The following is a 27,334-nucleotide window of genomic DNA, read 5'->3' as shown; positions in this document are numbered from 1 at the left end:
GCAGAGCCGGCCGTGACCGCATCCTTACCACCCCCCTGCGTGGAGGTGGGCGCTGAGCCCCGGCACCGCTCCTGCCCCGGAGCATCCCAGCTCCAGGCAGGGCCAACGGTGCAGGCAGGGACAGGCAGGGACAGGCAGGGACAGGCAGAGCGCTGGACTCGGCCAACGCTTGGCACAGGGCGAGTTTTGGTTGGGTGTCGGGAGCTGTGAAAACTCACCCCCTCCCACCCCGTTTCCTTCCACTCACATGATGCCATGCAGCGGCTCCGACTTCCCCATCCCCGGCCCGAACACGCCGGCGGGGTCCGGCCGCGCTTCCCCACAGCACAGGGCACGGCCAGGGGTGTGCGAGGCCGGCGCTGAGCCCCGCACCCTGCCCGGCCCCGACGGTGCTTGTGGGGCTCGGCAGCACCGCCAAAGCCCGGGAGGGGGTCCCAGGCGAAGCGTGGGGCTGGCAGAGCATCTGCCGCCGTGTTTCCCCTCCTCCTTTCCTTCTCACTTCCTTTTCTCGCACCCTTTCTGTTTGCCTGCCGTGCCCCAGCCCGCTGCCTGCAAAGGGCTTTCCCCAGCGTGGAGCAGCCCCCCCTTAGAGCAGCTCGAAGCCGGGGGGTCCCTCTGCGAAGGTAACATGGTGCCGCTCCTCTCCCTCCCCACAGGCTCCGTCCAGGAGGCGGCAGGGACGTTAGCCGGGGGGTCTCGGCGGCACGGCTCACCCGCGGGCTGGGAGGAGCGGAGAGCAGCAGAAGAGCCCCCGAAGCACGACCCAACCCCGTCCACCGTGTATGAGGCTGGGACGCAGGTGAGGTGGTGAGCATCTCGGGGCCGGCCGGTGGCCAGGATGGCAAGCGGGAGCCAAAAAGAAATCCCAGCAGGCCACCGCATGGGGGTCCCTCTACCTCCGGCTGCTTGCACGTGGAGGGGATAATCGGCAGCAACTCGCTCAAACCCGCTCCCTGCCCTCCTGCCTTTCAGTACGCAGGACCCGCGTCCGCAGAGACACCCCTTCCGATGTCCCGGCATGAGACTTCTCCGACAACGGTGCAACCCGCCAGCAACCACCGCCCCAACGCCTGCTGCTTCTGCTGGTGCTGCTGCTGCAGTTGCTCATGGTACGTCCCACCGCCCGCCCCAGCCCGAGGCTCCCGCGGGGTCGGCGAGCATCACCCGCCCGCTTCGTCGTCCGATATTCAAGGGTCCCGTAAGGAGGGGAGATGGGAGGGTCGCCCGCTTCTTGCTGGTCTGCCGTGCTTCATGCAGCACCAAGCACTTGGACACAGCTGCTGCCCAAGCAGGTGCCCGGGTTCGAGGGAGATGGGCTCCTGCAGCAGCCCCCACCCCTGGGTGCTCCACAGCCTTTCGGTGCAGCTCGCAGCACCCAGAGGCCATGGGTGCGGGTGCGGGAGGGCAGCTGGGATGGAGCCGGCCCCGCTGACTGAGCTGAGCCTCCGTGTGCTTGCGTTGGGTTGGGAGTTGAGAGCAAAACGGGTGCCGTGGTTAGAAAGGGTGTAAACAGTCTTTTGGAGCAGATGGGCATCAGCGGTGCTGTGGCGCCTTGCTCTCCTCCACACGCAGCCTGGTGAGCCGAGCCTCACTGCGCCGTGACTCCTGCCCATCGGCCAAATCTTTTAAAATATACAGAGCAGAAAGCGGCACCAGGAACCCCACTCTGGTGCTGCACTAACAGCTCTCTTGGGCTGGACGTCCCCGACCGGGCTGCGTGGGGGAAGCTGCAGGCAGCGCCGGCGGCACAGCGTGGTGCTCAGCCGAGCTGCCAGACCCCTGCCTCCCCAACCCACCCACACCGGGCACCCAGCTGCGCCCGGGCAGGGCGGCGAGGCTGAGCAACGGGACCCCCGGGCACCGCGCTGTGCAGGCAGGAGGATTTTGCTGCCTGTTTCAGGCAGGCCAGGGCCGGAGGAGAGCTGGGTTTCCCTGCCCAGCGTCGCGGCTGCCTTGTTGCGGCTGCAGTGCCCTGCCCGAGGCGGATGGCCCTCGTCCGTGGGAGCCCTCCTGGACAGCTCTGCCTTGGAGCAGGGGGTGCAGAGTCCGGCCCTGGCCTCCCAGCGCTGCCCAAAGCCAAGGACGTAACCAGCCGCTTGCCTGCGGCCGCATCTCCCGTCCTCTCTGAAGATCCCCAGCTCCTCATTCTCCGGATAGCCCAGATTTTGGAGAGCCCGTCTGCTCTTCTCCAGCCTCAGCATCAGCCCGCTCTGACGTTGCTGATGGCTTCAGGCTTTGCAGCAGCTTTGGGCTTTATGGCCACCGACAGTGGCAGGCTTGGAGGAGCAACTAACCCTGGAGCTGAGCCCCGTGCAAACCCACGGTGCTTCCCCAGCACTGATATCAGTGTCCCTGGGGCCCCGTCTCGCCTGATCCCGTCTCGTTTCCTCACATTCGCAAGGCCACCAGTGCGGTGAGCAGCTCCCCTTGCAGCCTGCTCCGAACATCTCCCTCCGGGACGCTGCCCCGCGCTCCGTAGCATTCGGCCATGGGCAGGGTGACCCTTCCCTGTGTCCCTCCTCCGTCTCTTCAAGAGCCTGTGAGCAGAGATGGGACAGAAATCCCTCCTGTACCCCACTCGGAGCAAGCAATGACCGGTGCCAACCGTTTTGGGGCTCAGGCGTGCTGGGCAGCGAGCCCCAGGGGCGGTGTGGGCAGGGACGTGCCCGCAGCTTCGCCCACCCCAGCTGCCCACGCCGCCGGGGGAGAAGTTTGCAGGTTTAATCCTGTGCGAGCGGCGAGGGACGGTGTCGCAAGCAGGAAGCGCTGCGGTCGGCGCCGGGCGCCGAAATTCAAGGGCCCGAGGGAAGTTGGCTGGAGACCTCTCTCCCCTTGTGTCGCCCGCACCCCCGGGGGCGAGGGACGGGGGGACAGGGGACACCAGCACCCCTGACCCCCGGCACCTCCATCCCGGGCTCAGCCTCCAGGCTGGACCGGTGCTGGGGTGTCACAGGGGTGCAGGGTCCGGCCCTTCGCATTTCTCCATCTACCCCGGTCACCGGCTTCCTGGGCGAGCCGGGGCCATCACCGGCCGGAGACGGCGATAACCAGGCACGGGGGCTGAGCGCACCGTGATGCTGAGCTCCAACGACCGCAGCCCTCGGCCCTGCAGCCACCCCCATTTATTTATTTATTGGTGTTTATCGTGGCGGTTTACGATGGCTTTGCCGTGGGCTCAGCTGGCACTGACCTCTGCCAGCTGCTGCTGCTCAGCCCGGCGGCTGCTCCGGCTCGGCCCCGGCACACGTCTGGGCGGTTGAGCGGGACCGGGGCCACGGGCGCAGGAAACACCCTTGCACAATGACAGCAAATTTGCACAAGGGAGCCGGGGGGGCAGCGGGTGCTGGGGCGGGCAGGGTGCTGGGAGGAGATGGGTGTGGGGGGTGCTGGTGCCTGCAGAAGAGATTCGGTGGCCAGGGCCAGTCAGGGGGTCTGGACGGGGGTCTGGGTGCATCCCAACGCCCCTGACTACCTTTCTGTCTCCCCGTTAGGAACGAGGACCGGGAGCGAGCGTGGAGGGCGTCCCGGGAGACCAAACTGGAGACCATCCCAAACTGTGAAGCGTGGTGAGTGCAGGGGCAGCGCTGTGGGGTGGGCACAGCACAGCACGACGCAGCATGGCACCCACTGCCACCCTCCATGGCACCCAGCCCCGCATCCTGCCTGCCAGTGCACCCAGGGGCAGCAGGATCGGGGTGCCAGGACTTGGGGGGTTCCTGGTGCTGCTTCCAGCAGCACATCCCTGGTTCCCACTGAGAAATGGGGAGCCCGGTGCCACAGGCTGCAGCCCTCTGCGATTCGGGGCCCTTAGGCCCCTTGCAAAGGGAAACTGAGGCATGCAAGGACCTCAGCAGCTTTCAGGCCATGTCCCAAGGGCAGAGCCTCACCCTGCAGGCAGCCTGCCCTGGGGATGCCCTGCGCCGAGCACCCACTCCCTGAGGGACGGGTACAACCCCCTGTGTGCAGTCCAGCCATGGGTGCTCTCTGCAGCACCCGGTGCAGCAGGGTTGGGGGTCAGACCTGCTAATTAGCCACTGATAATGATTGCACCTGCCTGCTTTAGCAGGTAATGAGCGTTTGCTGGGGAGCAGCCTCCCTCTCTCCCTCCCGCAGCTGTGAGGGATGATGGATGGATGTCGGTCTCTCCCTGGCCGGGGCCGCTCAGAGCTGCCGCTTGGCAAGGAAAGGGCTTTTGCTCCCTTTTGGATTCATGCAAAGCCAGCACCAAAATACATCTCAGCTTGGAAAATTCAGCTGAAAGCAAGCCGATGCTCCAGCCTGCTCGAGCGGAGCCAGGGCAGACCCCGTGAGCGAGCTCCGAAAGCCTCTGTAATAACCGGAGCATGAGCAGGAACAGCCCTGGCGTGAGCACGGGGGATGCGTTCGGGCACGGTCCCTCTGGGATGGGTCCAGGGATGAGCATGGCCGAGCCATGCAGGGAGGGACCCAGCGGGGAGCCCGCAGCCCTCTCCGGCTGACCCTAACGCTGTCCCCTTGCCTTCCCTGCCGGGATCCGGCAGCGCCAAACCCACGCCGGAGGAGGTGCGGGGCTGGGCACAGTCCTTCGACAAGCTGATGAAGAGCCCGGCAGGTCGCAACGTCTTCCGGGAGTTCTTGCGGACTGAGTACAGCGAGGAGAACATGCTCTTCTGGCTAGCGTGCGAGGAGCTCAAAAACGAGTGCAACAAGCACACCATCGACGAGAAGGCCAGGATGATCTACGAGGACTACATCTCCATCCTCTCGCCCAAGGAGGTACGGGGCAGAGCCCCTCCCGCGGCTCTCGGGGGGGTGGCTCAGGCTAAAATGGGGCTGGAGGGGCCTTTCTTAGGGGAAGGGCTCTGTCCCAGCTGCCGCTGCAGCAATTTGGGGATGGGGCGGTGGTTGGGGGGTGAGTTTGGCAGCGTAAGGGGTTTGCTTCATGCTTGCGGACGGTGCTGGGACAGGCATCCCCGGCCCCCCCAGACCCCCCCCCGGGACGCAGCCGGCAGCGGGACCAGGGGCCGGGTTGTGCTGCGGGGCCGAAACCTCACGAGGGCACCAGCGGGCCGAGGAGATGCTGCAGCCCAGCTCCCAGCATCCCCGCAGTGGGGGCACCCGGGGGGAGCACCCCAACCCGCCTCCCTGTGCCCAGCAAGGGGACACGGGGAGGACCCGCAGACCTCCCCGCTCCTCTCTCCGAAACACCCTGGCACCCGTGCAAAGAGACGCCGGGGTGGAGCGCACCGTGGTCTGGCCACGGTGCCACCAGGTTGATACCCAATTTCCCCTGAGAGCTTGCACAGGGGTGCAGGGGCGGGTGCCGGGGATGGGGGCTTGTCATCGGGGGTCCCTCAACCCCCTCAATTCTCTCCCTGCCGCCCAGGTGAGCCTGGACTCGCGGGTGCGGGAGGTCATCAACCGGAAGATGCAGGAGCCGTCCTCGCACACCTTCGACGACGCGCAGCTCCAGATCTACACGCTCATGCACAGAGACTCCTACCCTCGCTTCCTGAACTCTGCCATATACAAATCGCTGCTCCAGAGCGTCTCCCGCTCCTCCTCGGAGTCCTAAGGGCGCCCACCAGCCACGGGGACGCCGGCGGGGACACAGCGGTCGGGGGGGGCTCAGTGCCTCCTCCCCTCTGCCACCCTCCCTGCCAGCCCCCCACATTTTTAGCTTTTTACCTATGAACCGTCACCCCGGTTTCTGGGCCGCCCTCCAGGACTGTCCCCGGGGCTGGTGCCACTGCGGCAGCGCAGCCTGTGCCGGCTCATACTACTGAACCCCTGCCCCGTCCCCGCCGCTGGCCGGAGCGAGCCGGGGGGAGCGCGCCGGAGAACGCCCGGGGCCCGGCTCCACCCACACCCCGTTTTGAAGAGGTCACTTTATCCCCTCTCCGCCACACCTGGGGACACGGCACGTCCCCGTTTCCCACCTGAGACCCAGTTGGGGACTGGGTTGGGGGGTTTTTTGGGGTGGGGGGGAGGTTGATTGTTGTTGTTTTCTTTTTTTTAACTTTTTATTTTAAATGCTTTTTTTGTTGGCTTTTATTGAGGGAACTCGAGGGGCGGGAGGCAGGGTTTGACAAGCGTCTCTGTACATATAAAATCTTGTCAGGTTTACATTGCTCCGTCTGTTTGAAGCGGCCCACAGGGCGGGGGGCAGCACTGCAGCCCCGTTTGTATTCCCGGTAGAGCCGGGGGGCAGCACCGGGGCTGGATGGAGCAGAGGACAGGGACCACCCTGGGGCCTTGGCCCCCCCATCTCCAAAGCTGCCTGAGGGGCTCGGGGGGGGGGGCTAGAAGGGACCGTGGGGCCATGAGGACGTGCTCGGAGGGTGGGCAGGGGGTACCCTACAGCTGCCTCCTCCACCAGTCCCCATCGCGCATGTCAGCCCCGGGACACTACACGCTGTCACCCCAAACCCAGAGCATCCTGCATCCTCGGTTCACAGACCTCAGGAAAGGGGAAAACATGCACGTGGGGCCGTGTGGGTATTATTTGCCCTCCTGAGAAACCCGCAGGCACCAGGACCCCTGAAAGCAAAGGCTCCCGGCTGGCCCACGCCTGCCCCACCTGCCCGGAGAAGCCCAGGGGTCTGTCCCCATCCCTTGGGCACAGCTTGGTACCAAGCAGCAGGCAGGCACGGCTCCACATGGAATGGGAAACGTCACAGGGAAGAAATAGTGGGTTTGTACAGCACGAGGAATGGTTTACCAGAGCCCCAGCACCCAGAATTAAAACATTTCTGCCTGTAGCTCCTGCCCTCTGCTCTGAAACAAAGCCAAGGCTGGGGTCCTGCCGCCCGGCTCGGCCCCACACTGGCTCAGCACTGCTGCAGAACACCAACACTAGTCTTTGCTCTTCCTGAGCCAGAACAGCCCATGGTTTCCTATTTATCTATGCCTTTCCCTCCTTATGCTCTCTCCAGTCCTTTCAAAGAAAAAAAAAAAAAAAAAAGGAGCACAGGTTCTTTTTATTGAAGACATTTTTTAAACAAAAAAAATTCACTCAGCTTTTTTGTTTGTTTCCTTCCTAGTGGCACAAATGTATGGAAACCCCTGTCAGTAAATTTATTTCTGTTTGCCAAGCTGGAAATACAGTTCAAGAAAATGTATTTTTGAGAGAGACCAGAGATAGTTTGTTCAGGAATGTCAGTATTGTTATTATTTGGTTGTTACTGGCAGGTTTTCCCCTGCACCGCTACAGCCCCACAGCATCCCCACCCTGCACTGCAGAGGTTTTGGGTGCTTGGTTTGTTCTGCAAGTAAAGGAAATACCTCATTCTCAAAATGTGGCCCCACCTCAAGCATCCCTGAAACCATTCAAGAGCACGGCCTGGGGGTCAGAGCCTCTCCACCCACCGCAGAGGGACCCCACTGCCACCAGATAATCTAGTTTGTCTCTTTCTCCCAATCCTAGCACTTGAAACACTTTATAAGCAAATTGTTACTTCCAAGAGACATCTTTATCCACCGGCTCTCCTGGGTGTTATCCCAGAAAACGGCACAGTAAAATGCCCTGAGACCCAGTACTTTTCCCTTGGTTGGAGGGGCTCCTGCTTAGGACTCTCCATACCCCAAAATCCAGGATTGTCAGCTCAAGGCTCAACTCCCCTCCTTACAGCAATACAAGAAGAAAGGCAACAGCAACTGATAATTAGCTGGCCCCTGGTCAGAGCGCACAAGCCAGAGTGCCTTGGCCAGCTTGGGTTTCAGATCCTGAAGCTTTTTTAAGTGTTACTGCGAGGACACTGCTCCCTCCCAAGCCTGGCTTGAATAATCCCATTTGCCACAAGATTCACAAGGCTTAAACAAGTTGTCAGCATCTTTGTATCTTTTCCTTCTTGGGAGACTTGGCTGCACCCCATAAAGTGAAAGCCCTGAGCGAAGGATCCTGTTGGGATCCCTGCCTCCGGAGCAGCGCAGCCCTCAAAGGGGCTGCAAGCACATTTTTCATTGCTTTCATGTGGCTGCTTACTGCTCTCTGAACATCTCCAAGGTCTCTGTTGAATGTCTGCTGTCTGGCATGCTGAAAAGCCAGTGGAAATACTTGTTTTTCACTCTGGAACAGGGGAGTGATGCCGTAAGAGATGTGACTGCAAATGCTCCTGCACGGCTTGTCAGTGCAAGAGCTGCGGTGCACAAGACTGCTCCTGAGCAGCCTCAAACTCAGAGGCCTTACTGGGGTCCCCCCCAAGCGCTGGGTCACCCCAGTTAAAGGCTAGGAAAAGGAAAGAAGAGGGATTTTAAGTCTCAGGCTGAAAGCTGTTGTGAAGACAGACAGCATTTCCCCCCGAGGTTCTAGTTACCTCCCAGAGCGAGCCTGATCCTACAGGTCCCCCTCACAGAGTCACATTTGCAGACGTGGCACCTGAGGCTTGCTTTGCTACTAGCTCCTTTCTTCATGTCATCCCTTCCAAGCACTAGCTCCGAGCTCACTTGAAACCTCATCTGTTTCTACAGCTAAGTGCTAATAGCTCCCACCCATATCTGTAATCCCTACCTTCTCCAGGTCCAAGCCTCCAGAAAATTTCCTGTATTTGCAGCATTTCTCTTCCTCCTGAGCTGCTCCAGCAAGTCCCTCTGAAAATTCAGGCTGCCTTTCAGCCATCAAGCTAAGAGCAGGGCATACACAAGCAGGAAAGTGCCTGGGACTCCCTTTTAACACTCCCACTGGCCAGTGGATTCCCTCTACCTCCTTTACCGATGGCTTCTCCCTGTATCAAGATGAACTGTTCCCTGCACGATGGCCTTGGGGAGCAGGAATAGCAACAGGCTGCTGGACCCTCCCCGCTCCCAGCTAGGGGCTGCAGGAGCTTCCACAGAGGGATGGAGTGCTAGGAAACACTAACCTCACCTGGGCCTAGCACACCTTCCTCCCTGTCTTGCTCCCCCAAATCAACAGTTTGGGGGGTTTTGTGGCTGGTGTCACCCTGCTTTCAGTCTGTTACAACCTGGGCAGCACATTCTCACTTTTACAGCAGCCTATGCTGTTGGCATTTAAAGGCCTGAGATGACAAGGTATGCATCACTGCAAAATCAAATGCTGCCAAGATGGAAAGCAGCACCCAATCTGCCCCAAAAGCTGTGTTCCATCAACAGGTCTCCTCAGCCAGGTGAGGAAGACCAGTACTGCCCACCCAGCCATCCCAGGACATGGCCCAGTGTTTTAGGTTTCATGAGTTGACTAGGAACAAGCCTTCATGCACTGAGGGTGTACCCACAAGCGGCTTCTCACTTTCTGGTGGTCCAGGCACCGTTCAGTCCTCATCCATCTGGACACTGACCATCTGTCAAGCTCCGATGCATGCAGTTCCACACCGCAAAAGCAAAGTGCTGCACACACACAGTTCAAATAAAAGTCAGAAACTGACAAAAATGTTTAATATATTTTGAAGAAAAAGTGACCATACTCGCTTAGATGAGAAAATAACGACTAAGTGTGTTTAGTGAGCTCTCCTGCCAACCTGTCAGCCCACAGCTGTGGCTCTCCACTGAGGCCCAAGCGGAGAGGCAGGCCTCCCCGCAGCTGCTCTCTCAGCGCGTGACAATGCAAACTCACTTGGGACACAATACACAATTGCCGTGGGAGCTGGCGTATGGAGGTTGCACTCTGATCTGCGTTTGGCTGCCGCTCTCGGGCCATGGCACATATCAGCAGAACTGCAAGAGAAGGGAGTTTAAACCCCGATTAGAAAACCTCACTGCCAAGGGGAGTTGCTGGTCATGCGTGTGCTGCCTAGAAGAGAGGGATCCAGGTGATGGTCTTGTTTCTGGAGCTGGCAAGGGCTTGGGGATTCTGCAGAGGCAGGGCTCAGCCCCCGGCGCAGGGGCCAAACAGAGCTCCTGTTTGAATCTCTCAGCTGTGGCTCTTTGGCACTTACTTGGTAGTGCCACCATTTCTGCTCACCATTGACCAGGAGATTTCTGCTCACCCCCAAGCTCTGCGTGCAGTATAAAAGAGCAGATTTAAAATCCTGAATGTCATCACCACCATCTCTCAGGGGGCAGAGGGAGCACGGAAAGCACTGTGAAGCTGGTCATGGCAGAAGAGGGGATGTGAGGAGGGAAGCAGGGAATGCAAAATTGGGACTTGACCCCAGCTGGTCTGCAGAGATGGGATGAACCCAGGAGCTCTTGCCTCTGTGCTGGGAGGAAAGATCACTTGCTAGAGCCAGGCAGCGTTTGGCAAGCACCTCTGAGGGCAGCAGCTAAGCATCTGCAGCATGGTGGGTGCAGCTACCCTAACACCCCTCAGTGCCAGTAATATCCTTGGTGCGCTACCTTCCAGCGATTCCCACACTCGTTGCACACGACGAAGGTGGTCATGGGCTCATCGGAGCTGCGGGTCTGCACCTGGGGGAGGACAAGAGGGAAGTGAGAGCCAAGCATCACACATGGCCCTGTGGGGGGGTCACAGGGAGCTCCCTGTCCCTCTGGTCTCCAGGGATTCATACTGGGGTCACACTGGCAGAAACCAAAGAGAGACACAGGCTTGGGAGGGCAAGAGGAGCTTCCCTGTGAAGTGAGTCCGGTTATTGTTTTACACCCAGATATATACCCCTACATACATCTCATGGCCCCTCTCTAGCCTGACACTACCCAGAGTGACATGTTTTGGGGCAGCAGATTTCCCTCCTCACCCGCTCTGCTGCCCATTCCTTCCAGGTGGCTCCAGAGGTGGACATAGCCACAGCCAGTCCCTCCCCATACTGTTACCTGGGAAGGGATGTGGCCAACCATGAGATAAAAAAACCCTCAGCCCATCAAGCATGTGCTCCACAGCAACACAAAAAAGCACCCAAGCCATTCCCATACTAGTCCTATGTCCTGGCCTCCCAGGAACATGCTCTGGGTTACCAGGTTCTGCACATTTCCAGTCTGTTTTGTATTTCAGCCATTAAGGAACTCTGATATTTAACGCAGATGCGACTGCTGCCTCTGACTGGCTCTTGCCAGAAACACATACTTTGCTAAAAATCAGATTTTCATGGCATTTGAATACCACACAGCATATCTACGCTGAAAATACTGGCACTCCCTGAGCAAGTCAGACAGCAGAACTATGTCATGGGGTAATTACGGTGATCTACATGTGTAATTACCCAATATGCAAGACTCACAGTATTTGCATGATGCAAATTAAACATGTTTTGCAAGCATGCTGGATAGCTAAATTCTGTAATTCTCACCCAACGTTACTGCCTGGCTTCAAACGCTTTCATAAATGCCAGTTCATCTACTTGGCACTTACAACATCTCAGTCACCAAATAGCAATTTCACTGGAAAACTAATAAAAATACAGAAAACCTTCTGCTATTTCTATTTAGAAGACACTGTCGTCACCTGCCCCAATTCCAGGCAGACTCCAGTCCACTACAGATGCGGAGAGAGTCCCAAGTGCTGCTGAGGCGAGCGAGACAGCCCAGGCAGTGCTCCCAGCTGACTTACTGGGATGCACTCGCAGAGCGAGGCCTCTTGCCTGAGCCAGCCTGCGGGATGCAAGACTGCTGCTGAGCCAAAGGAAAATCCCTGGTCAGCTGCCTGGCTCTCATCTGCGTTTGCACATCACGTCCAAGCATACAAAGGAGTTTCACTCAGCACTTGCACACGCAGTTTGTGCGCACCCACTCAGTAGCAATTGCGTGGTTGCTGGTGCATTTTTGGGTATCTGCACATTCTAAAACACTGACTCACAGCAAAGGCACATTTATCTCCAGATGCCTGGCACAAACATGGGAACTAAAAAGCGCTGGTAATGCACAAGGCTTCCAGCAGCTGTCCACTGAGGAGAAAAATCCCCTCTGCCTGCTCACATCACTGCTTTGTTTATTCCTTATGTTTCACCTGTTTCATGTTGTTTGATTTTAAGTTGGGATTTGTCCAGCCGCAGCTTATCTACATTTTAATTTGCACTTTTAATACCACCAACATGCCTGCCTCGGTTTCTGCGGTCTCTCTCCTCTGCACTACCCACTCCCTTCTTGTCTGAATCTCCACATTCCCAGCACCTGCTTTCAATGTGCAGCTCTCCCGAGCTGCGCAGCAAGCAGCACTGCTGTACTTTTGAGAGCTTCCTTAGTGCTGCAAAACCCCTGCTCTTGTACAAATGAGCCAAAAAGCTGCACACATCTTTCCTTGGAGCTTGTGTAAAAATCACTGTGCAAAAGCAGCACATTTTAGAGACCCTTGAGTGTACAAAAAGGTTCTCTCCACCAGTGGCAAAATTTGTGCCATGCTGCAGGGCCTGTCACAGAGCACAGCATCACAGAATCACTAAGAGCTGGTGACCATGAGGGATCATGTCCTGTGCAGAGGTCAACAGTGTGGAGGCCATAGGAGCAGGAAGACTAACCTGGGTGTAGGTGCAGTTCTTCTTCTTGCATTTCCCACAGGTGAAGAGGTCAGTCTGCGTCCCTCCTGTCTTGGCCATCTGATGCTCCCGGATTGCTTCTTTCGTCATAGCTTTCCTGATCTCTTTCAGCTCATTACTGGCCATTTCCTTTCAAAAAAGGCAATAAAATCACATCTGTCCAGTTTTACCACCACACCCACTACAGTGGAAAGAGTCAACAGGACAGGGTGGCCTAACAGATGGGTATTGAGACAGAAAGCCTTTCATTCCTGGTTTCTGGTTCATACCTAGGCCCCCATGATGATCTAAAGTCCCAACAGACTACTCTCCACGTTGCAAACCCCATTGCTACCTCACTCCCCATGCGCTCTGGCAGTGGCAGCTGAGAAATCTGCAACTCCGGCAGCAGACCAGCCCCTTGCTTCAAGCCAAACCACAGGACACATCCCCTGTAAGAAGCAAACCCTGCTCTCAGGCTTCCTCACCTCCGAGGTCATCACCGCGATCTGCTCAGGGGTAATCGCCCCACACAGCACATTCTTTTTCAGCTCAGGATTTTTGGAGTCCTTCAGATTCGAGATGCGGCTCCTCACTCGGTTTTTGTATTTCATGTCGGTGTTCTTGACATCTTGGTATATGCGTACATGGCAGTTAAGGAGCTTGCAATCAACCCAGAGGCCTCTAAGCACTTTCTACACCACTCGTGAATAGCAGGGAGCATTACGTGCTGCCAGGACACAGATGAGGGTGCTGGGACCCAACAGCAGTGTCTGCTCTGGGAGATTAATGCTGGATTTGAGAGCAGGCTTATACAATCCCAGAGTTCAGCAGCTTTCAGTTCTGGCTTTTTCACTGTGCTGGAAATAATCTTTATTTTCAGTTACGCTCAGGTTCTTCAGCCTGCTCTTTCCCTCAGCAAGGTAGCCGCAAAACCCCCCACTAAGAGCCCAGTGGCACCTCCTACCCCACAGCCCCCAAACCAAGCAAACTCCTGGCTTATCTCAAATCAACATGCAACTTGATCCTCATTGCTCCATCCTTCCCATAGCTTTTGTCTGTATCAGCACACTCTCAACAGGGAGGCACAGGGAAGTTGCATGTATTTGGAAGCAGAGCTGAGAGCAGGAAATAGCATTTTTACGGGAGGGACAAACTGGGGATTACAGTCCAATATGGTGTGAACAGGAAGGAAATAACCATGTCTGTCACACCAGCAAGGGGTCTGCCCTGAGCTCCCAACATCACACTGGTGGTTCATTAGTGACCCAGGACTCAGCCAAGCAGAGCTGCAACCAGAACCAGAGCCCTGACAAGCAGAGTTGCAGCAGAACATTTACACAAAGAAAGGCTGTCCCATTTTCCCTCTGAGCACATTAAATTAATGACCTAGAGACATGCAGGCCCTTGAGGAAGCCCCATAAAAGAAGGATATATTCTTCAATCTGGGCTGCTATGTGCTCACAGTCAGCGCCAATGGCAATATAGTCATCTGTAAGACAAGAGAAACACAAGGTCAACAACTTCCAACCAGGCAAGGGGCCCCCAGGCTCAGTATTTCTGAGATACAAATCTAGATAGTTTGCTATTTTGATTTACACACCCCTTCTATCAAATGGCGTCTTGGCCTTTGCTCTAGCTACCCTTTGATTCTTTTGAAAAGGGCAGTGATGAAAAGAGACCCATCCATCCAGTCTATGCCCTCTGCCTCTCTAGGAGATGGACTGCACTAGACAAAGCTAACAAGAACCTAGCCCCCAAAACCTACAGCTTTCCAATATATTCTTGGTATAGTTGAAATCAAACATATGTAGGCAGGAATTGAGTCTCATCAGATATTGCTGTCGATGAGAAGTAGCTCTACTCAGACCAACAATCTGGCAAGGCCTAAAAGCATGTGGCATGGGAGTCAAGCCTTCATTTCTCTTCTCGGCTCAGGACTCTGCCCCTTGCCTCTTCTTTCACATGCTTCTTGCAAATTAAACAGCATCATATAGAGTGCAATAACTGCTATGAGTTTGGACACTGGGTATGGTAACTAACACCATAAAGCGGGGAACAGGGATGAGCTTAGCAAAAGACTCAAGGGAACTATCTCTCAGACTTCATATGGAAAGGTTTTTTCTAAGAGTTATACAGCATACATATATAAACACATGCGCATGCACAGGAAGACTAGAAAGACAGACTTTGTGAACTTCTCCATCTGCTGTCTACATTCCTTGGCTCCAAATTAATAAAACTCTGCAGTGCTTAGACCCCAATTTTCCAAAGGGATCTGCAATTTGGACACAAGCATGTGTTCAGCTTGAGGTGTTTAAAAATCTGACTTTCAGAGATGCTGAGCACCTGCAGCTGCCTCTCATTTCAGATGGCACAGCCTGAGCACAAGAGACCTATTCCACCCCAGATCCACAGAGGACCACGGTATTTAAGGGGCTCCAGTCTGCACGGGCAGGGGAGTCTAAGAGCAGATGGTGACTGGCATAAGCACCATTACCAACAAATTCCATGTACTGAGCTACAGCTTCATTTTGTGCCCCAAGGGTGAGCAGAGATGACAGCTTCACTCTACAGCAATCAGACAAGACTGAGACCTAGAAAGGGAAGCAAATACCTGCACACCTGAAGATGAAACTTCTGGCCAGACTACCCCAGGCTGCAGAGCAGAAGACCCCACATAACCTCATGTTCTTAGCCATTGTCTGACACGTTGCCATGTGCTCAAACCAGGTCCATGTGCAAGTGTCTAAAAATACTGCAACGCCAGCCAGGTTGTCAAAAGGGTGACCAGTGGCTAGACTGAACCGATAGCAATCCTTTCACAAGGCTGCTCCAGAAGAGCATATCTAAGAGGACCTGGCGCTGACCTACATGCAGAGGTCTGTCAGAATGCACCAGGAGCTGTGAAGCACTTTAGGCAATGCAGGGTTTCCCCCAGCACTTACCATCAGCCTGTAGAGCTGTCGTCAGCATTTCTCTGCATTTGTTGCGGACAGCATCACAGGTGACGGGCACTGGAGGGAAGGTGGTGATTTTGGGGGTGGTCGGAGTCTTCGGAGGCTCCTGCCTTTTGTTGGAGCTAAAAGAGAAACTTCACCTGTCAGAATGTCTCAGTTCGGGTCACTGAGAGCAGAGAAGGGATCAGCAGGTATGTGGCCAAGCATCCTGTTAATCATAATACAAAACCAGTCAGAGGAAAACAGTGCAAAGACACACGCCCCGCATCAGCAAATAGTGCAATACAGCAGCCAACACCATCAACCCAGATACGAGCTCTCATGTGGACTCTGCTGGCTGTAACTGGAGGGTTTAATCCATGAAGCAGGCCTGCCAACCAACTTCTGTTATTGAACACATGTCAACTGCTGCACCACTGGGCATCAAGTGAAAATATTATGAAGCCGTTGGACACCATCAGTAACTCAAAAATACTCAGGACTTCGAGACCATCAGCACTCTCGGTCTGGTAGTGCAGTGCACAGATGCACAGTACTTTATTCCTCTCTCACTTGGCAGGACATGAAGTCCGTAACTGCTCTCAGCAGAAGGGGAGCAGAAGCCACCACTAAGGTTAATATCAGCAGGTACTGAAGCTGGTTCCTCATCTCACATCCTTTACTCCCAAGATGTCAGCAGCAGGAAAGAACAGCTAAACAAAAAAGCGCTCTAGCTCTCCGTAGCCAACAAGGAGTGCAGCACACTCTTCTGGGGCAGAAATCAGAGAAGCCTACACTAGCCCCTCCAGGAGAAGGAGCTGCCGTGCTAAGGAAAAGAAAAAGTCTCCTTCAGCTCCAATATCAAAAAAACAACAACAAAAGCATAACACGTAAGAGGATCTTCCTTTTTCCTGCAATCTGGACAAGATTCTTTGATTACTCATCTCACAGAAGAGCACACCTACACAACCACACACAGCTTGCACAGGTGCCAGGCTGGCACAGGACTAAAATACTGCTTCACTCACAAGAATAACTTCATTTCCACCTGCAAGCAATCACAGGCACAAGCAAGGGAATGCAAACACCTGCCTGCTGTGGCTGCCTCAGGTCATCTGCAAAGGGAGCCGGCTGGAGGGACCGAAGGTGAACAATCACTGCAGAGGCTGGGCTTGCATGCACCGCTGCGAGGTTTGCATGCTGGAGGAGTAACCTCCCTGAGCAGTTCAGCTGCCTGTACACCCACGGTGTTGAGACATCTTGCCCATAAAGCCTAACATCTGCGCAGAGAGTTAGCCCTGCAAATACTGCTGGTAAAAGATTTGGGCTATTACGATTCCCAGATGATTTTATAGAGCTCACTCCCCCACTTTAAATCTAGGCAGCAGAACAGCAAATTTCTCAGCAGAGATTGCTTTGACTTTGGTGTTTGGGCCATAAAATGCGCTGTATTTATGGCCAATGCCTGGTAACATTAATGCAGCAAGAGACAAAGGGAAAAAAAGAAACCCTGATATTTCACCCATGCCATACTGGCAACATCTCCTTCAAGATCCAAGTGGCTTGACAAATGCTTTTAAGCTGGGTCACTACTGCCAGTTCTTTGCCATCAAAAATAAATCTGTTATGAACAGGCACTTCCACTACACTGTCCTGGAAGGGATTAGTCAGCCCACAGGAAAACAGTGCTAAGCTGAAAACCTTCTGAATCTACTGCTGTAGAAACAGAGCCAGACAACTTCAGGGACTTAGCAGCAGCAGGGTCTCCCAGGATAAGTTCAAATCCAGTCTGGCTCTGCAGTGCCTCAAAGCCAGTAGATCATCATTAGGGCTACTGGATTTCTGCAGTTCAAAACCTTGCCAGGCCCTTTTAAGAAGCATCCACCAGTGCACCTTCAGCAAATTGTTCAGGTCAAACCGTAGCGGAAGATTAATTTCTTGCTCAGATGCACTCTACAAGGGAGATTATATTGTGAGCTTACTGTGTTTCTCTTTGACCAGTAGCTGAATAAAAACACTTTTCACCAGCTATTTTTACTGGTCAGCACTGCAGGAGGCTATTAAGGAACAGATTTGTGTCCAAACAGCTCAAAACACTCAGTAGGATTTATACTGTACATATTACAAAAAGAAGAAACAACTTTGCTTGCAAATAATCAACTAGATGATCTCCAATCTGGGATGTACAAATCACCATCAGGTACTTTTGTGCTTAAGCAGCTACGCATAGATCACAAGCAGCACACATGGGGGTGTATATAGCAAAGCATACACAACTCCAGAATAACTCATCTAAAAATCACAGCTGATCATGTTGCATAAAACAGTTTGGAAAAATGAGACTTCCCAAAGGACAAAAGCAAAAAGCCTAGAAAACGTATCTACAGTAAAAGGAAAGACTGAAGGAATTGGAGTGGTTTGCAGCAGGGAAGACTTAGAGGAGACAAGTCCTGACATACACAAAAACTTGTTACAAAGTAAGACAGTAGGAAAGAACCTCCATACTCATTAAAGACAAAAGCATGAAGAAATGGTCTTAGCAAGACAGGTTTTGGTTGAAAGTACGTTTCAAATTGTAAAGGTGAATTATGAATTAGAAGAGGCTGCCAAGGCCAGCTGTGGAAATGTCTTACCCTGAGGTTTTTTAGGGTTGTTAAAGAAGAGCTTAGGGAAAGGCCTGTAAGGGCCAGCTTGGGCAGAGGTTGCACTGTCCTGGGAAGGGGTGGCAGGAGAAGCTTTCCTGAGAGCTCTTCTAGCTTTAACTTTTGTCTCATTTTGCAAGCAGTGACACTAAGGTCTCCCAGAGCAAAATGCTTCACGTGAACTCTCACCACTGACCTTCACCACATTCAATACTTAAAGTCAGGTCTTTAAACTAATATTTGCACCAGTAATACTTGATTTTGAGGAATGTTTATCTACAAATGCTATTGACTTAAATATTTAGATGTTTATTCCCTGGAGGTGGAAGAAAAGCTAGACAAGATGCATGGTTACCCCACTTCTGTTAGCTGATGACTAAAGACATTCACCTACATACATGTCCTACATCCCCTGAGATGACAACTGATCCCTCACAAATTAGATGAAACAGACTTCACAGCCATTCCAAAGACTCTGTACAGAAAGTTATTTATTAAGCTTTAGAAGTTAGCTTATAATTAGCATATTTGGGAAATATACCTCAAACACACCTAGAAGACTTATTTCAGTAAATCCTTGTGGTTCACACTGTTCCTGTTGAACAGGAGAAAGAGCTTATAAATCTATACAGGCAACAAAGGTTTATACATAAAAAAGGCTATGCCGGAACAAAATGGTGGCAAAGCAACAGCCAGGGACTGCAAGCAGAACTCTGGGCTGCACTGGAAGAAAATCCTGTGGAAGAGCTGAATTCAGGCCACAGATCCAAAACCTCCTAATAAAGGCAGTTTAGAGAATCCTGGAAAAGAAAAAGCTCATGCTGCCAGAGACAGAGAAACATCAGACATAGCCTATTAAAATGTACTACACTAATGGTCTAAAACACTACAGCACAACACAATATGCTTTGGATTACAGTAATGCAGCATATAACTTCACAGGTGCCAGCTCCACACTGGCTGGCTCAGAGCCTTCAGGTTTCACAGTGCTAGCTCTCTAGTCACTACAGAGGGATTTCTACATCTGTGTTCCAGAAAGCAAGACAAGTTTCAGGCCAAGAGCTATTCAAGTATTTCTCCCTGACAGAAGAGGAAGGCCTAGCCAAAATCTATCAGACTAAGTGGCTGAAATATCTGAATACAAGCTGATCTCTTTGGTGTCTTGATAGCAGCCTCATCTGAAACAGATATCTCACACTGAGCGACTAGTCAGACTCCCTTCATCACAGCCTGTGCTTCAAAGAACAAAGATCCTTCACTGCTAATAAACTACAATTTTTTTTTGTCAAGACAGATTAGTAGTTTATTTTGCAGCACTGGAGAATAAGCATTCCTGTGTCTGTGAAGACCGCCTGGCTCAGACTGACACCAGGAGCTAACCACTTCTGCCTGCCTACACTAAGCTAATCCATTTGCTTCTGTTTATCCTTCACAACCAAGGGGATGCTTTGCCATTCAGAAGATGGAGGCTGAATACACATAGGATCCTATTCCGAGTGAAATTACTACAGACCTCAGACTTCAAACCAGATGTCCTAGCAGGCCCAGCTAGTTTTGCTCATGAGATGCCTACCACCGCTGTGCCCAGGGAATGTCTCACACTTCCTTCCCTCCAGGCTCCGCATTCCACAAGGTCAATTTTCCAAAGGTTTAATCAGAAGCTTCCCTTTTTCTTTGAACTGCAATACTATTTCCTGGCTTGAGCAGTACCAGCCAAGTCAGTAATACTTGCTTTCTCCTTTCCCCATCAGGAACAGCCAACAAGTACTTCCACGCAGGCTTCTGCCCTTACCCTGGAGGGAAATCTGCCTCCCTTTACCAGTATGGGCATGCACAAAGGCTCTTACCCATGACTGACTCAGTTCCTACCCTCATCAGCCCTACAACAGATATTTCCTGTTTCCACACCCTGGGGAAGGCAGTACTAGTCTCCACTTTAGAGCATAAGGATCATGAAGAGAAGGTATTTGCATCACAAGGCTGGTGACACTGCTCAGACCAACTCTCTCAGCTAACACAGCGAACCCTTCTCCACTATCACGGACTATTCTTTGGCCTCCAGCCCTCATCTCCTCTCAATGGGAGAAAAGGAAACAGCAGCTGGGAGACTCCATCTTACTGCTTTTACCCCTGTACCACTGTCACAACCAGACTGCTACTGGTTGTGTCCATCATACACACAGATCTAGACAGCTCTAGCTCCTGTGTTGCACTACATCACTACAAGACTCAACTCTGGCTGTGAAGTCCCCCCAGTACTTTCACTGCAATACTCAGCGAATCCTTTTTCACATTTTATGGAAGTGAGATAATCAAAGATGCAAGTCAATTAAAGTTACATAGCTCAGCATCGGTAGCTTTCTCCATCAGCAGCTCTGTGTAGAGCTGCAAAGGCTCACACCAAAGCGTCAAGTCAGATCAGAGAGATCTGAGCAAAAAAGGAAAAGGGTAGAGTGACAAAAGTGACCAGAGACAGGCTGCAAACATGGAAGAGCCTGCAAACCAGCAGGACTACAGCCTTAATACTCTAAAACTTCTGGAAAGTTTGGGAAATTGGCTAAAGCACTTAAGGATCAAACCTATGAAGCACACAGCCTCCTGAGACCTGAGGTTGAGAGAAGTCTCTTGCCCCTGGAAGGAAGCTTTAATCGCATTTGCCCCCTTCCCTGTGATCACTGCCTCCACTCAATGCCTTGGCGAGTGCAGTCACAGACAGTGGAAACAGGACGCAACATTCAAGGCATGGCAAGGAGCAAGCATGCAGCAGACCTGCCAGATGGGTGGACATCAGTCCAGAGTGAAAAGAGGACTTCTGCTGGGACTTGTCAAGGACAAAGAGATGGAAGTTTTACTATAGTGATGTATCAATCAATCCCATCCATCACTTGAGATTGCAAAGGCCAAAAATAATCTTCATTCTAAGGAGTTCAAAGTTAGAAATAAGCAAAACTATAAAAATGCAACACAAGAACAGAGGAATGTTTTGGAACTAATAGAAAAATCAACACTAACCAAGAATAGAAAAACATAAAATAAGAGGTGAATAACAAAAAAGTCACTAAAGCCACTATATTTTGTAGATGTATATTTCTGCATTACATTTTATTAAAAACACCACACAGATCATCAAGAAAATCTACACTTCCAGTGTTTCTAACCCGTAATTTGACTATGTAAAACTTGCAACTCAGACACTTAAAAATAAAAATTGATGTAAAGTGCCATAAGAAAATTCCAATTCTGTAACAGTATCATCTTTGGTTAAAGGGATGCATTACCTTTGGTCTCTTGAGTTACCAGTCTCCTTCGAGGAAGATGTTGGCAAAGACAGGCTTTTCTTTTTCTCCTCACTTTTTTCCTCAGAAGCATCTATATTCAAAAGAAGAGAAATGGATGCTAAAGGGTTCAGAACTGGTCTTTATGCCACAACCCTGCATACGCTAATGAATGTCTTAACACCACACAGTGTTGGCCTAAAGCAAGTTATTATTCTCCAAACAGAATCAGGAGAAAGAACACCTTTATGGCCTTCCATGCTTTCCACCAGGCCTTTTACTTGCCTCTAAGTAGAAACTAATTCAAACAAAAGCTTTCCTCACCAAACTAAAGAGCAATCGCCTTCCCTGCCTAGGAGATAAGCTTCCTCACAAGACATGCCTGATCACAAAAGTTTCTTTCAGAGACACCCTGGCTGCTGAGTACAGATTAGATCAATTTTTCTAAAGCACCACTAAAAGCAGCATTTCCAGCCAACACCACCTGAAGGGCCAGCGCGGGCTAGTCCTTCTGGGAATACAACTTCTAGCGTTTCCCAAGTGCTGTTGAAAGCCAATAGCACAACCCTGGAGAGGACTTTCATTACACCGTAGAACAAGTTTGACCCAGATGTAAACCATCTCAGCCCAGGCAATACACATCAACCCTAACACGGACAGTCCCAGTCAGGACAGGAAAAAAGTGCTTTAACACTCATTTTGCCTATCAAGAAATGGGGAGCCCTGGGGTGTGGACTAGAGCCAGCTGCACATTTCACTTCACCTCAAACACGAGGTCACTCTTGTTCTTTTTACACACAGCTGCCCGCAAGAACTGTTTGAAAAATAAGGAGTGTTTGAATTTCACATTGAGTGCTTTGCCACTAGCGTAGAGTGGGAGACAGAGTCTTCCTAGCAGGACACAGGTAGAGCTGCCCTTCCAGTCTCAGCACTGCAGATCCCTCATTCTTTTATCACAAAGGTGACCACAAAAACCATATTTGTAATCCCTCCGTCTGTAATTTTGACATTAGCCTGGGCTATATCAGCACTAGATTTCTCAGACAGAATAACAAGCCTCTGCTTATCAGCATCCACCACCATGAAAGCCTCCCCAGCAGGAAACTGTTCATGTGCATTTGTCTACAAGGTGTTAAACTAAGGCCCTTCTATAACTCATCACCCAAAATGCATTCCAGCATTTCTCTTTCCAAGTCGTTGCACAAGGTTGACAGCACACGCTGTATTAATGCCACATAGCACACAAGTTGGGGCGGAGCGTTCAGAATGCAGATATTGTTTCTACAAATAATGCTGCTAATTATTGTATGGACAGGTATACATTAAGAATAGTCCTGAAGCTTTCAATGCTCTTTCAAGGATGAGCTAGCTAAACAGGAGCTAAATCTAGATGAATGCATGGTAGAAGACAAAACTTGAAAGACAGAGGGTGCAATTATAAAGGCCGATTTGCTAGAGTATTCTATTCAGAGCAGCAGATAAGATCTCCTGAGAAACCCAGCCTCTCGCTGAAGCCAGCTCCTTCACATGCTGAATCTGACAGGAACATGCTGATTTTCTTACCTAGAAGTTTTTTCCAAGACTTGATGAGGGATTTGGCAAGCGATATCACTTCTTCATCTGTGCTCTGCTTTCTCAGTGCATTTACTGACATCCCAATGCGGGTGGACTGCAAGTGAACATTCAAATGAATCATTCAAGAACAGATCCGTTATTTGTTACTAACTGAAATCAGAAATAAGCACAACGAAGTCAAAGCAGCAACCAAGATATGAAGTATCCAAGGACTTGCTGAATTATTATCTCCTTACAACTTCAGAAGAGCAAGATGACACTCTCCAGCTTACTCAAATGATCAGAAGCTAGACATCCAATCACCCACACAAATACCTTCTCTACACACGTATAGGTGACATTCAAGCTCAAAGTGAAAAAATTCAAGATGCATATCTTAATCTCTGAATTGTAATTCTGTTCACACCTCCCCAGTGTCCGGAATATCACCATTACAAAGACTTAAGAGCTTCTCCCATGACTGCCTTTTGTGTCTGCTACTTTAATCTGGTCTTTCCTCTTCTTGAAGCCTATGAAAGGATTTGAGCAGTTACCCACATTTGCCTCATCATCTGTGCACAAATTTCAGGCAGCATGTGGGTGCCCAGAGCTATTTAATTACCAGTCCAAAACCCAGGTTCAGTACTATTTTCTGGATTTAATGTTTATTTTGATGCTTTGAACAAGGCAAGAAGTGAGAGGAAATCTATTAAGTTTATTTAGACAGCATTTTGAACTCATCCAGATGCAGACTTCAGCTTTTTACCCTAACTGTGCAACTCACCTGCAGTAAGTCCAAAGTCATAGGCATACTTTTCAGTTCTCTCAGTAAATCCATTGCACCATCCTGGAGGGGGAAAGAGAAACAGAATTAATGCCTCGGCTTTTAGTAAAGAAACGCAACAGCTTGGGAATAAATTCAGAAAGCTAAATTCAAAGAAAAAAACACCAACAAGCCTTCCCTAAAAAAATCAGCAAGATTACTGCTGGGATTGCTGTTCCAGACACAGTAGATCCTACAATCTGGAGGCACCCGAGATATTGGAATGGGCAAAACAGAAGCGCGCTGGAGCGCTACAGATCTTTGCTGGTGTATGGTACAACTGCAGCATTAGCTTATTATCCTTACCTAGCAAGCTTAACATTTAACACCTGCAAAATACACTCTGAATCACAACTGTCCCCTCAGCACACCACTTGGCTTGCAGGAGTAATCCTACTATCAAATTCACTATTTTGGGGGCCCTGATTAATGATCTTAGCTCACAAGAACAATTTAGCATAGCTGCAAGAACTTCAGTCACCCACCTAAAGCTCAGAATCACTGTCCAGAGCCAGAGCTAAAAATATCCTCTTTCTACAGCATGAAACTGAATGTAGCTGTTTCCTAGTTTTCATATTAATACCCGACTCTGCTCAGGACAAGAGCTGATACCAGGAACAAAGCCATCAAGCAGTGAAGCTTAAGAGCTGGTCACTTGAAACTCATTATATGAAGTTTCCTTGCATCAGCTCTGCACCCCAGAATCCAGATGCAGAAGGAATCTGACTAGGCAATCTGTAGATACCTAAAATTGGTAGTCACTCATAGAGAAATGGCAGGGACAGAAGCACTCATTTCCCTTCAGCAGCACTCAGCAGATCACAGCCTGGCATACGCCTGTCTCCATTCAGCTGGCTCTTTCCTCCCATCCCCCTTCTATCAAACAAGGACTTCTAGTGTTCACATTTAACAGCTCTTTTAAAACACCAACCACTCCAAGCCCATTGGCAGCACAAGATCTACAGAGCCTACGATTGTAGAGAAGCAAAGCAGCCTGCACTGACAGACCCTGTCCTTGGATCCCGTCCTCCCTACGCAGAAGGGCCGTTTCCGATCCATTGCAGGAAGCAATCCAGCTGCCAGTGCCACCCTACAGAACAGATGCTGAGAAAGCCAAATCAAAGCAGAGTCAAGGCTTTCAGCGTGCACGCAAGCAACTCACACCAGCATAAACCACACATTACCGTACCCAGAACGAGCGACTTCCCACTCAGGCAGTTTCACACCTTTCCGCTCCTCCAACAGCCAACCGGACTCCATTAAATCCAGCCCTTAACATACAAAATGACCGGGTGATTCCTGTCTCCGTTATCAGAAATGGAGCCACTTGGCACAGTGGCAGTAAATGGGGATCCACGCAAAAACTAGAGCAACAAACCGGTAGTCCAGGCAACCATCCTGCAGGAAGAGTTCGCAAATTAGCCGATATACAATAAACACGCTACAGTTCAGTACCATATAAAATGCCAACCAAGAGGAAACATTGCATACCGCTCATTTAAGAAGCTGCCTCTTTCTCAATGAAGCTCGGAAGCAAATTCTGCAAAGTTGCTCCTTTCCTATTTCAACAAAGGCGTTGAAAACCTGCCATCAACAGGAACAGACATCACACGCTGCGGTTTCGCCCAAACACACTTTCCTGGGTTGTTACAACAGCTACATAAGTGCCAGCGCTCACCCCGTCGCGGCTGGCAGAGCCGGTCCAGCATCCAAAAGTTCACGTGACAACCACAACCACACCCAGCATCCCATCACCCAAATACCACATTCCCCTAATCCCTTCCCCTCCTCACCCATCACCTCCCGCTCCCCACGGCCCTCCCCAGCCAGCCCCAAAAGCCCTCTCCCCCCACCCCAGACACAGATGTACAGCCTACCTCCGTCACAAACCCTCGTCACCCAGCTTGCTGCCTTGGCACTTGACGCTGTTTGTACTCATACGAGCACCAACTGACATATCCCATTAGGCAGGGAAATACACGCTGCTGTCCCCCCCAGACAGCCACGTCGGTTACCACACACCCCGCGAGACCCCCCGTGTGCAGACAGCAGCAAGGCCAGCCCTCCGCACTCCAAAGGCCGCAGGAGAGCGAGCAGAAGCGGTGCTTGCATGGGATGGGGATGCAGGAGGCAAATACAGAAGCATTAGGGGTTTCTGTGAGGGCAGAACTGAGCCCCAAGGCCAGTGCTGGGGGGATGCACAAGGATCCCCCTCCCCACGGGTTCCCGATGGGACAGGGGAGGAGGGCTGAGGATGCTCCCCGGGAGGGGAACGCCCCTGTAGGCAGCACAGGGTGAGCCCCAGGGTGCCGAGCTGTGGGGCAGAGGGTGCCTGAGGTGGGGGGCACAGTGTTCCCAAGCACCATAGGGGAAAACATGGAGCCGCCCCCCCGCAATAACGGGCAGTGGGATGGAGCGGGGTGGATCCCACACCACCGCAACGGATGGGGAAGGGAGAGGGAGACCCCCCCTGCAGCCAGGTTTGGGGGGAGGCCCACCGCGGCGGGGGGAGGGCTCCTGCGCCACTACGGTACCGACGGGGGCTGCACAGAGGGGCGCCCCCAAAATGGGGGCTGGGGAAGGGGGACGCCCCCTCACAACGCGCACTGAGGGTGAAGCGGGGGCGTCCTACGGCACGGCAGCGAGGACGGGGGTCCCGCGGAGAGGGAGGCCCCCGCTGCCAGGCCAGAAACCGGGGAAGGGGGGGGTCCCCCTCACCCCAACCGGGCTGCGGGGGCCCGGCCGCCGCCACTCACCGCGCTCTTCTTGGCCACCATCTTGTCCAGCCGCCTGGCGATGCGCACGATCTCCTCCTCCCCACCCATCGCGCCGCTCCCCGCGGCGGCCGGTCCCGGGGGCCGGACGGGGGGAGCTGGCGGCGGCTGCCCGGTGCCCACCACAGCCCCCGGTACCGCAGTCCGGGCGGGCGGCGCGCGGGGTACGACGGGACTTGTAGTCCACCAAGCGCCCGCCCGCCTCTTCCCGGCGCGCTGCCGAGCGGCAGGACTACAGCTCCCAGCGTGCCCCGCGCCCACCCTGCCGCGGGGCACTGTGGGAGGCGTAGTCCGTCCCCTCAGGAGCCGCAGGCCGCCGCCCTGACGGCCCGGCCGCAGATCGCGGAGGGGGAGCCCCGTGGTCGCTCGCTCCCGCGGTCTCCCCCGCGGTGCCGTTTCAGGGTCTCCCCGAGGCAGCAGAGACTACACGCGTGTCCCAGTCGGTTGTCCCAGGGCACCAGCAGCTGAGCCAGGCTGCCTCCCCCTCAGCCTGGCACAGCATCCCCCGGGCAGAGGCTGCCCCGAGGGCTCACTGAGCTGGGCCCCGGGTGCCTCCCCCTCAGGGAGGCCTGAGCGCTGCTGCACCCCATACACAGCCCAGCCTGGATGGGAGCAGGGCCTGGGCAGCCCTGCCCTTTATAACCTGCCCAGCCCCTGCCACAGGTGGGCCCCGTTTCGCTCCCTCCACAGCCCCGGGTGAGCCGATCCGGATGGAGCCACTGCGGCCCAGGCAGCAGCACCGCCTGAAAGACATCTCGAGTCAGCGGCCCTGGGGTGCGCGGGGCCGGGGAAGCGGCTCCAGCAGCGATTGAGCACCGCACGATATCGCCCGTGGCTGCAATCCCGCGGCGGGTCGCCCTCAGCGCCGCGGTTAGCCTCGCTGCCTGGCTAAAGAGAGACGTGGGGCCGTGCAGCCGGTCCAGCACGGCCTTAGGGACATGAGACTAATTACCAGAAGGACGGAGGGGGGACGGATGGTTTGGGGGTGC

General features: G+C 53.0%; 2 protein-coding genes across 3 annotated transcripts; one reads left to right on the top strand and one right to left on the bottom strand.

Moving 5' to 3' along the window:
* The first annotated feature begins 714 nt into the window (after positions 1–714).
* On the top strand, positions 715–5,592 carry RGS19 (regulator of G protein signaling 19). The gene is made up of 5 exons (XM_059827234.1): positions 715–799; positions 973–1,109; positions 3,492–3,566; positions 4,521–4,755; positions 5,366–5,592. The coding sequence occupies exons 2-5, from the start codon at positions 1,009–1,011 to the stop codon at positions 5,552–5,554; spliced, it is 600 nt and encodes a 199-aa protein (XP_059683217.1). The 5' UTR covers positions 715–799; positions 973–1,008; the 3' UTR covers positions 5,555–5,592.
* Positions 5,593–9,393: 3,801 nt separating this feature from the next.
* Positions 9,394–26,420, bottom strand: TCEA2 (transcription elongation factor A2). 2 transcript variants are annotated; one of them, XM_059827182.1, is made up of 10 exons: positions 26,328–26,420; positions 23,533–23,595; positions 22,758–22,863; positions 21,198–21,288; positions 15,287–15,420; positions 13,774–13,830; positions 12,827–12,981; positions 12,342–12,488; positions 10,270–10,341; positions 9,394–9,648 (listed from the first exon to the last, which is right to left on the bottom strand). In XM_059827182.1, the coding sequence occupies exons 1-10, from the start codon at positions 26,394–26,396 to the stop codon at positions 9,640–9,642; spliced, it is 903 nt and encodes a 300-aa protein (XP_059683165.1). In that variant the 5' UTR covers positions 26,397–26,420; the 3' UTR covers positions 9,394–9,639. The 2 variants fall into 2 exon arrangements, with proteins under 2 accessions (XP_059683165.1, XP_059683164.1); XM_059827181.1 differs by lacking the exon at positions 9,394–9,648 and having other exon boundaries at positions 10,206–10,341.
* Positions 26,421–27,334: the final 914 nt, after the last annotated feature.

Source organism: Gavia stellata, chromosome 20 (assembly GCF_030936135.1).
Source record: "Gavia stellata isolate bGavSte3 chromosome 20, bGavSte3.hap2, whole genome shotgun sequence".
Classification (NCBI taxonomy): domain Eukaryota; kingdom Metazoa; phylum Chordata; class Aves; order Gaviiformes; family Gaviidae; genus Gavia; species Gavia stellata.
The sequence above is the reverse complement of the archived record's forward strand: the minus strand, read 5'-3'. Positions and strand labels throughout refer to the sequence as shown.